This window comes from Clupea harengus, unplaced genomic scaffold (genome assembly GCF_900700415.2).
Source record: "Clupea harengus unplaced genomic scaffold, Ch_v2.0.2, whole genome shotgun sequence".
NCBI classification, from domain to species: domain Eukaryota; kingdom Metazoa; phylum Chordata; class Actinopteri; order Clupeiformes; family Clupeidae; genus Clupea; species Clupea harengus.
In genome coordinates this window covers 7,462-18,090 of record NW_024880411.1, presented here as the reverse complement: position 1 = coordinate 18,090, position 10,629 = coordinate 7,462, and the positions used below count along the sequence as shown (strand labels likewise).

At 42.6% G+C, this 10,629-nt stretch overlaps 2 protein-coding genes across 4 annotated transcripts; one reads left to right on the top strand and one right to left on the bottom strand.

Annotated features, from left to right (window-relative positions):
* Positions 1-612: 612 nt before the first annotated feature.
* Positions 613-1,817, bottom strand: si:ch73-335l21.4 (E3 ubiquitin-protein ligase-like). The gene is made up of 2 exons (XM_042706841.1): positions 1,197-1,817; positions 613-1,054 (listed from the first exon to the last, which is right to left on the bottom strand). Exons 1-2 carry the CDS (start codon positions 1,699-1,701, stop codon positions 999-1,001), a joined length of 561 nt encoding a protein of 186 aa, XP_042562775.1. The 5' UTR covers positions 1,702-1,817; the 3' UTR covers positions 613-998.
* A 677-nt stretch (positions 1,818-2,494) lies between these two features.
* Positions 2,495-9,796, top strand: si:ch73-335l21.2 (RING finger domain-containing protein). 3 transcript variants are annotated; one of them, XR_006152163.1, is made up of 2 exons: positions 2,495-8,805; positions 9,178-9,796. XR_006152163.1 is itself a non-coding variant. In XM_042706837.1 (2 exons), the coding sequence occupies exon 2, from the start codon at positions 7,138-7,140 to the stop codon at positions 7,843-7,845; it is 708 nt and encodes a 235-aa protein (XP_042562771.1). In that variant the 5' UTR covers positions 2,495-5,300; positions 7,005-7,137; the 3' UTR covers positions 7,846-9,796. The 3 variants fall into 3 exon arrangements, 1 of the variants encoding a protein (XP_042562771.1); XR_006152162.1 differs by having other exon boundaries at positions 2,495-9,287; positions 9,523-9,796; XM_042706837.1 differs by having other exon boundaries at positions 2,495-5,300; positions 7,005-9,796.
* Positions 9,797-10,629: the final 833 nt, after the last annotated feature.

The window sequence follows — 10,629 nt, the reverse complement described above, 5'->3', positions numbered from 1 at the left end:
GAGTGTGTCATTTTGTGATTTTCTGATGAGATTAATATGCACCTTGGCCTAAAGCAGAGACCCTCGAGTGACCAAATGTTATCACTGCCCACCAGTGGTGTAGTGGTCCCTGGAGAAGTGGGTATACTCCGTATACCTGCGTATACCCTGGACTACACCACTGCTGCCCACCAGTTAATACCATTGTGTGTAAATAGCAAGCATTGCCAGTCTTGCTGGATTGACTGGATGCTTTGGCTATGGAAGATTGTATTGGATATAAATTCAATTCAATTTTATATAGCACCAAAACAATGAAATTGTCTCTAGGCTCTCTAAAGAGCCCAGGGCTGAGCCCCCCTTAGAGCAAGCACAATGGCGACAGAATCTACTGAGTTCAGGTATACTTTGTCATTGCAAACATGAAAATTATATAGGAACAATTCTATTCGAAGAGATTAATGTAGAGATAAAAAAAGACGTAGCTGAGGTCTAAACTCAGCTTGAACACCGCTAAATCATTCCATCTTGGTCCAATGAGGATCATTTAACTTTGAAAGGTTTTCTTAGCATAATGCATTGTTGTAAACCTCAAGGTGGCAGCATCCCCTCTAAAAATGAATTGACAACTAATTGATATTTTTGTAATTTATTATTCACAAAATCAGACTAATACATAGGCTAAAATAAATAGAAAGATTAGATCAATAAATAAACAATGGTTATCAGACAGCATAAAACAAGAAACGCTTTGTCAGTGCTACATAACGAAATAATACTGATTTATAAGTTACAGTTTTCATTGCAGAAAAATGTAATCATCGGCACATTTGCTTACGATTTTCATTATACGTAAAGGCAGTTAAATAAAACCTCAGGAAAGCAAACGTTGCTGTAACGAGGCGTGTCTTAACCACCCGAAGAAGACCAAAGATGATGCTGAAATTAAGCGCTTTCGGAGTTTGTCAGATTCAGAAGTCAGTCTCAAGGAATGTAACGGTAAGCTAGTCCATCTTCATTCACATCATGCACGCCATCAACACAAGGTCCCTCATGTCTTCATCCGTCAGAACATCTAGAAAGAAAAGGCAGAACGTGGTGAGCGAAGTCAACTATTTAACAAAATATATTTAACTATTTTAAATATGCTACATCATCTGGTTTAATAAACCGTCACGCCAAATATGAGTGAAAGCCAACTGAAGAAATCCACTTACGATGTCTGTCTCTCAGGGCACCCTCTCCGATCACTTTGTCGCAGAAACGTTTGAATGACCTCCAAAGTCGTCTACCTCTGGACCTGGGCACCGCATCCGTACTAGAATTGTCATCTGTTCTCTCCTCGCATTTGGGGACTGATTCTTTTTCAAACTCATCCGAATCCGCATCATCGTCATCAGACATGCTGTCGTTCAGGACACCAGTTGATAACATACGCTCAAAAAGGTCTTCGTCTACTGGTAGCTGTCCCCTCACCTCACCGCCAAGCAGGATGGTAGGGTACCGGCACAACGGACACACAATTGCTACTTCAGCTGGGACATGAGCCGTAGACCCCTCTGTCTCACGTGCTGGCGACCGAACGAGTAAATTCAAGCAGCATTCACAAAAGCTGTGTTTACATCTCAGTTCTCGCGGACACCGTCGCCCAGCGTTGTAGATCTGGAAACAAACACCGCACTCGAGTTCCATGTCCTCTCCTTGAACGGCTGACTCAGTCATATGCAACAGGGGGAGAGTGGTACGTCATATATAGTAGGCTATTGGGAAGGAGACTGCGTGGGAAGTCTCTCAAGCCTACGCCTTCTTCGTCTGTCTGCCAAAATAACGAGACACACCAACTTGTGACGTCACCGGCTGAAAGACAACTCTCCTTTAATGCCTTATCGCGGTACCACACCTCCTCCGGGAATCTTAATATTCAGCTAGAAAAAATTAGGCAAGCGGGTGGAGGCGTCTCAATGTTAATAAAGTCTAATGTATCAAACTTCGAGATGATTGAGAAATGTTGACTGAAACAGAATTGCTGTGTGGTTATGAAGAAAGGGAGAGAAGAGAGAGAAAGAGGAAACGTTTGGTCAACATCAGAAAAACAAATATAGGTAGCTATACTTATAGATAAATGTATATAGACCATTGTATAGAGATAGATAGATATATTCTGATTTACTATAAATCCTTTACATCAAGCTGTGTTGCACAGTGAAAACCTACAAGGTGTGGGTCTGTTGCAGAAACATTTTACCATAGCTTTGAAGTTGTACAAACCTGTATGTGTTTTAGTGTAATGACCTACTGTAGGCCTGTGACCTTTAGCCTATCAGGGCAACCTTTGGGCCAGGTCAGGGCAGCATTCTCAGTCTGGTGTTACATTCTTAGCTCAAAATACTGCTGATCAGAACTATAAGCAAGAAAATGTATCAAGCACAAGACAGAGAGAATCAGAATCAGAATCAGGTTTTATTGGCCAAGTAAGTTTGCACAAACAAGGAATTTGTCTTGGTAAAGTGGCTCTCAGTGTGCTTACACATATTACACAGAATATACATCACAACACAAAACAATACAACAGTGCAATGGTCTAACAGTCCAACGCAAAGATCTAAGCAAATGTAAGAGAATATATAAGTGAGTGACATATGGGTTAGAAGATAATGAGACTATATGAGAGAATAAGAAAGTGTGTGTGTGTGTGTGTGTGTGTGTGTGTGTGTGTGTTAATGATTGTATGTGCTTATTCATTTGTTTAAGACAGCACGGCCAGCAATAGGCACCCAAGTCCATCACTAACAGAAGAAAGGAGTACTCTGCCCCGTGGCAATTTCCCAGAACAATAGTGGTTTCCCACTCCACTGACGTCATGCAGGCTTCCGGCTCTAGTAAAAGGCCTCATGGACAAAGCCCCTGGGCCTCTCCAATATCCACAGATCCACGTTGCTCATAATATAACACTGCTGCAAAGGCCAAAGACAACATTTTGTTGTAGCCCTCTCATTTTGTTGATACAATTCAAGCACTTCCCCCGTCGCACTAGTTGACCGAGGTGAGGTTGTACTGTGCCACATTCTGAGAAAAAAATCCTTGTCCTTGTTCCTGGAAGTGTATCCTGATACCCAGCTGTTTCTAAAAAAAAAGAATGTCTCCTTGCTTTGAAATTATGAACATTTACATCTGTCGAGGAAAGACGTGGTAAGTACCTAACCTCTTCCAGTGTGGGTTAATGTGAATGTGAATCATCAAAGAGAAATCTCACTCAGCATGTCTGGGCATAGAGGTGTTTGTGGGCGTTGATCAGTTCCAAAGGACCAGATTTGCTGCCATATAGCTGTTGGCCATGGGAGTGCTTCCAAGGTAAAGGTGTGGTCAGATCCAGACAGGTATCTCCCTGAGTGGCTCTATGAAAAGGGTTTTGTCAGATCCAGGCTGATATTTCCCATGTATGGCTCTATGAAAAGGGTTTGTCAGATCCAGGCTGATATTTCCCTGTATGGCTCTATGAAAAGGGTTTGTCAGATCCAGGCTGATATTTCCTTGAATGGCACTATGAAAAGGGCTTGGTCAGAACATAGTTGAAAGGAAAGAACCATGGAATTGTAGCTCAGATGGTAAGTTTGAGTGTCTGTGATTCAGAACACTACCATAGGTTTTCTATAGTTTGAGTGTTTATAATATTGCGGCGAGCTAACCCAGAAGAATGGTGGCGGACACAGGCGTCTCAGTTTTAAAGGTAAGTCCCCTTGCCCCATACACCGCCCAACCCCAGGGATCTCAGGTTTAAAGGTAAGTCCCTTGCCCCATACCCAGGGGTCTCTGGTTTAAAGGTAAGTCCCTTGCCCCATACACCACACAACCCCAGGAGTGCCAAAGAACACGTGCTGAACTGGAGACAGAAAGCAGGTGTTTTACTCTGACATGGTTACAACACTGACGGTGGTCATTTCCATAAACCAACACATTGCTCTACACAGGCATCAAACCGTACAAAATACACAGACGAAATTAAAACAGTTATTCACGCTAAAGTTAGAAACATGATTTCAGAACCATAATCAACAAGAACGCATGCATGGGATACACGAGGCATGCAGGGAAACCAACAATCTCAGACACAGCAGCGCTGCTATCCTCTTGCACGCTACAATTCAGTGTTTTTATTATATATATTTATTTATATGTTTGGAATCACATGGCCTGTCTGGTTCTGAATGGCTTGGCATGATTGTCATGGCCATATAATCACAGTGACTGAGGAAGATGCCATATAAGGAAGAAGGGGAAGCCCTGAGAGGAACAGTCACTGCAGGAATTGAGTCATGACAAAAGTCCAAAGTTCAGTAACCACACAGTTGGTGGCTTTTGACTTTCTAACTTTGCTGATGATGACGAAGTCCCTAATTTCCAACAGGGAACAAGGAAGAGGGGGCAAGGAAGGCCATACAACTTCATCCATTGCCGATAACCACCTTTTTTCTGTGGAAGTGACGGTAAACGGGAACCATTCATTCTCCTGATCATTAAATCATTTTTATGGAATGTGTTTTTCCTTGTAGGTGCCAGCCAGGTTACTGGATAAACCCAGGGGTTCAGATCTACCCTTAGACAACAATTATAACCACTTTGGATGCATGCCAGTGTTTTCTGCAACAGAGATCAAATCCAGCAGTGGGGTTTAACTTCAGAAAAGTGCAAAGCAAGCCTTTCCACTAGGTGCCTCACAAACCGGTCTTGGACAAATATTGGTTCAGGCCTTAGGGATCAGCCTGCTACTACTTCTGCAAAGGACACACCTGCACCTTTGTTGAACATACGCAGACACGAGTTGTGATGACGGATAAACACTGGGGTTTGGAGAGGGTCTTGGGACTGTTCTCACTCCTAGTAACCAAAGCATTGCTAGGCGATAAACGCCTGGGGAAACCAGCAGAAGCCTTTGGGGCATGGGAGAGGACAGGGCATCAGGGGACACTGTGAGGATGGGCATAGAGGAAGATGAGAGAGGGATAGATGGAGAGAGAGAGAGAGAGAGAGAGAGAGAGAGAGAGAGAGAGTGGGGGCACAAGTGTTGGACAAAGCGACTGAGGTGTTTTCATTCACTGGGAAGATTCAGATGTGTGAGGATGCCAAAGGAGTAACACAAAGAGAGAGGTGAAAATATGACAGTATAAAAGGCAAGAATGACGGAAAGGAGAAGAGGAGAATGCCACTGACAGATAGTATACTATCTCCACGGCAGCAACAGCTCATTCAGAGGCACTGGGATGGACAAACACTATGGTTTTAAGAGAGGATAAGGAGCCTGAATCAGAACTAACCCCATGGGGGTGAGTAAGCATTAAAACATCCTGACATGGTGGATAGCCCAGATGTTGAAGGCCCATTCAGGGAGGTTTTTCTTGGTGCTCTAGTTTTCCTGATTCCAGATGAGGCATTTTGTTCACGCACCCACTTTTTCAGAAACTTTAGTCTGAATGTTTATGTGAATGGCAATGCAGTTAATATAAGTACCTTGGGAATGACACCCAAGCTTTTCTAGAATATAATGCATATAATGTCATTGCAAGCTTTCACAGATGTATCTGTGTAATCTTGTCAACCTGACTGTTGGAACCACATGTAATCTAGTGAGTAGGCCTAAACATTTAGGTGTAGATATTTATGTGCTGTTGTTCTGAGCGAAGCATGTGCTGAGAGATATGTGTCAAATGCGTGTATATCAGAAATAATGAAAACAAAAACGTGAGCGTTAAAACTGTACACTATATACAACTATACACAATACGCTGCACTGTTAAACAGTACATGAACTTTGGAGGGATTTGTTTTGCCTGGAAACATTGCTTCCAGTCATAAAGTGAAAGGCTGTGGGAACTCAGTTGCCAGGTAACTATACCCATTAGTAAACGCGTACACTGTTGCCAAGACAGGGATGTCAGGAAAAAAACATTGGCAGCATTCAGTGCCGCCCACATGCACATCTGTATATGTTTTCTCTTAGGTCCTCGAGCCACTGACACTGGACAACTCGTTCAAAGCCAAACTACAGTCAATATTTACAGCTCTAACAGATGAGAACATTTCATGCGGAAGTGAATCAGAGAAAGTCATGTGAGGTGAAAGCTGTTACTCTGCGTTTCAAATGGGAAACACATCAAGTTCCACACAAACTCAATCCATTTTTGAACTTGAAATGTATTATTTTTTTTGCTCAGATAAACTTAATGACTTTCTCTACAAAAAAAAGAGGTTAAATCGTTTAGGTTTTAATGAAGTTTTAAAGCCTTGACTACATTATGTTTCAAGTTGATATTGAAAAATGAATGCTTAAGTTCACTTTTGCCACACACTTAGGCATATTAAAAAGTCTAAATACTCTAGAGCATGATGAGGCCTGTGTGAGGCTTGTCACCTGACATTATGACCAGTTCTTGAATCAATGATGAAATGATAGGAGAAAACCCCTGAGGTAAATTAATTATAGTCCTTACTATTCTATTCTTAGTTTCTGTTTGTCTGTCAACACTGGGTTCTTTATCAAAATAATCAGCTAACAGATACTTCCTGTTACACCACCCACTACAAAGTAAACAATTGTCTGCCTATTTTAAGTACACAGACAATTAGAAGACTGCATGACAAATAGATAGTAAGAATTTTAGATTGTCTTTTGAGGTCAGGCTGAAATGTTAAAAGCAATTTGTGTTGGTGGCCAAAGTTACCACAGTGCCCCATATTTCGCAGATTTGCTTCAAGAATCAGATTTCCAAAAAAACATCATAGTTTGGGGTTAATTTATTGAAGTCAGATGTTATTTAGTTACAATGGTTGGCCAGAAAAAACAAACGCATATACACACGTAGTGAACCCAGGAGACAGGAGACAGGAGACAGGAGGAGAAATCCGGCCCTCTTATGGTAATATTATGTAATACTTTTTGTCTTATTTTCCGACACTGGCACACCTTTAAACCTTTTGTGCTGCCAAAGCAGTAATAAGACCTGGCATGACTTTTTAATCTTTGCTTTCAGTCTGACTTTCAGTGTCTCTCCTCACCACACTGGGAGAAGTAGAAGAAACTAAAGGGTATTTCCCTCTTCTGTCTGGTCCAGCAAGCCCCATTTATTGCCAGCATACACCCTTCACGCTTGTCTGAACAAAGTCATGTCGGTGGTGCCGGGAACCATTCAGACACTGGGGCTGCCCGGTGAGACTCAGCCCCAAGAGCAGGCACCTGGGCAAGGTGAGACTCAGCCCCAAGAGCAGGCACCTGGGCAAGGTGACACAGCTGAGGTGGAGTGCCCCATATGCTACCAGGAGTACAACCAGTGTGGCAAGTGCCCCCGAATGCTGGAGTGCTTGCACGTCTTCTGCACCGAGTGCCTCCAGCAGATCCAGCTTTCCTCCCCCTGCCCCCTGGACCCGGACACCGGCCCCTTCATCCCCTGCCCGCTCTGCCGCCACCCGACCCCCCTTCAAGCCGGCGATGCCCTCTCCTTGCCCCCCAACTCCTGTATCATGGCCCGCTTGCCGCCCATGTCCTTCCGCATGCCCGTGTCGGTGGCTGCGCGCCTGGCTACCACCGTCACGCAGCGGGTGGTGGTGTCGCTGGAGCAGCGCGACGCCCGCTTCATCATCCTGCCCACAGTGAGCCTTAGGGTGGAGCATATGACCGAGGAGGATAGGAGGAGTGCTGGGGAGCGGGGGCTGCTGGGCCTAGGCGGCATGGAGGGGCGCAGGGAGCGGAGCCGGACCCTGGTCTGCGTCCAGGTGCTGGCTGTGGTCTTCTGGATCATCTTTGTGCTGACCTGTGTGATCGCTGTGGTGTTCGGACCCAACTTTTTCCACAAGAAACAGCCAGGAGGAAAGTAATCCTCATCCTCAGAGAAGGAAGCCTTGACACCCTGACGGTGCTTTGGCAATGTAAACTAATTTTTTACTTTCTATGTGACAAGACCGTACCTCAATTCTGCCTACAAGCCATATCTGAGAATACTGCCTGTATATACTATAAAGAATATAGAATACTATAGAATACTTTATGTAAATTTATCTTTTGACATGATTACATTCCTTTTGTAGCTCTCTGTAACGTCAAAAATTATCCTGCAACATTAACATATAACTCCATTGAGCTACTGATTGGAACATAGTTAATTGTTATTTCTTTTGTGTAAGTCATGTGCAACGTTGTGAAGCAACAGGATGTCTGGATGTTCTATTTAAGGTGCATTTAACCTGAACTAGCGGGAAGAATCACACACTGGGAGGAGAGTACCAGTAGAGGGTTGACCTCACATGCTTCAGGGACTAATGAACTGATACTGGGCTGCTGTCTATAGACTGTCTTAAGAAAGAGAGGAACATGGCTAATCAGACATTGTTATAATTTTCATGTCATCAGAACATACAGTGGACATGTGGTGGCCATTGAAATGTCAGCCTTCTCTCTGCCCAGTGGATATCTGTTCCTCTGTTGCCTCAAAACACATTGGAATGAGCTGGGCAAACAATCCTTCTATTGACACTGGAATAATCAAATAAGTTATTCTTCAACGACACATTTTTCTACTTAACTTGTCTGAAGATGTTTGTGTTGAACTTCAATGTGCTGCCTTGGAGCTGTTCTGGGACAACATGAATAATGCTACACTGCAACATTGATAACTTCAATTGTCTGTTGATCTGAACGTAGTTGAGTTGTATTATTCTTGTATACATTATGTGCAACGTTGTAGGTAATGAGGACAAGGGGGTGTTCTGTTTCAGCCACACTAACTTTAACATACCTAACAAACAAACAACCGTTCTACAGACGCTGGAATAACAAAGGTATTCATGCATTAAGAACATGTTTTCTCATATCACATGCTTGTGTTGAAGTTAAGTGCGTAGATTAGAGATTCTGTTCTATTTTGTCTGTTGTTGACAATGTGATCTTTTGTTTAGTTGACAACAATAACCCTAAGCGACTGTAAATATTATAGCTTGGTACTACATTTTATTGCAACGGGTTTAATTATTCAATGATTGAAAAGTAGGCCTATTTGTTACAGATTTACCACGCCGTAACTCTGGAATGCTGTATGATTGTGTTGGTTATTCATTTATTGTTTTTTGTTCATGTTTTGCTCCAGCATCAGATTTATGTGTCCAATTTAACAACTAATGACTCAGTCTGATGTATCATATTTTCTACCACAGAAGAACTACCAAAGACCATGTGTTGTGTTGCTCTAGACAAGACGTGAGATGTATCTAGAGATCATCAGAAATAATCTGAACAGATCCCTTTTGGACTTGACATGCTGAAAGTAGGTAGCTGATTTGCTTTATAATGAATTTGTCTTAATGTATCAGAATGTAAATCTAGACTATGCAATTACCAAGCTACTGTCTGTTTATTTATCTGCAGTTAAACTAATATTCATTAAATATGTTTTGGTGTACTTATTCTCTGTCACTGTTGCAATGGTTGCACTGTTGAAATGGTTTGCATTATGGCATGTTATTACCCATCTGTTTTTTTTTTTTTTTTTTTCACCCTAGTGTGAAGTAAGCTTGTGGGCTTCGTCACGAGGCTGCAGATTTGTGTGGTCTGGCTCCCTCTGGTGGTGCAGTGAAATGCTGCAGCGCGCCCGCAAACAGCCATGCCGTTTGATGCGTCTCAGCAGCATCACTGTACAGTTGGTGCAGCATCTGTGTAAGTGTGATGCAGTTTGAGCTGTTATGAGAGGAACTGCAACTTCTAATAATGTTACCATGTGGGAATTGGACCGATCCTGGCCAAGAAACAATAAAACTCTTGTTTGTGTTCTCCTGACATGGTGAGGTATTTCTGATTTATTTGATAATAGATACTTTTAAGTTTGATTTGACAAGGATTTAGATCTTGGAAGTCTTTCGACCCAATTTTCGTCCAAAGCAGGAAAGGCCAGATGTATTACATTACACTCTTTGATCGCATAAACACAAAGTTCATTTTTCGTTGTCTTGGAATGATCCATGTGCTGATTATGATCCCTCCTCCTCTGTGTTGTTCATTTGATTTGCTATTTCTTACAAAAAATCAGATACTGATCCATAAAATGAACAGCTGAGATCCTTTGCATTCAATGTCCTGCAAAATGCCACTCTGTTCACAAAAAGCTCTACCAGTAGGCCAGTAGGGACAACATGGTCCATTGACAAGACGAAAATTAGGTCCAGTCTAGGATTTTTTTCGTGGATGAACTTAAAATGATGTAGCCTACTATTTAGTTTTACTGCGTAGACAAATTGCGCATTGATTTGATGTGTTATTATTGATTGGTATAAGTGAATGAATAATTAGAAAATAAGAAACACCAATAAGAAAAGGCATCAGTCAAGCTCGTGGCTTATAACATAATGTATCATCCCCAACTTCTGTGCAATCATTTGGGCTCACGTGAACCATTCCTTTGTTAAGAAAGAAATGGTACTGGGGTTTGTCGGTGCCCCCAACCCAACCTTACGTTGAGTGAACGTATGGGGCGCCTACATTACGTCACACGTCCCTTACGTTGGCCTGCATTCGACCAAACTTTATTGAACCCCCCTCCTGTGTTGTTGTTGGGGGAAAAGTAGTTCCACGATAGTTATCTGTAGGTTTAGGCGTGCGCCCACGGTCTTAAC

Bases quoted from the DNA above. Each gene is read 5' to 3' on its own strand.
- si:ch73-335l21.2 (XM_042706837.1), top strand. From the start codon at position 7,138: ATGTCGGTGGTGCCGGGAACCATTCAGACACTGGGGCTGCCCGGTGAG.
- si:ch73-335l21.4 (XM_042706841.1), bottom strand. From the start codon at position 1,701: ATGACTGAGTCAGCCGTTCAAGGAGAGGACATGGAACTCGAGTGCGGT. The intron at 1,055-1,196 runs GTAAGTGGATTT...TTTTCTTTCTAG, and splicing joins TGCCCTGAGAGACAGACATC to ATGTTCTGACGGATGAAGAC.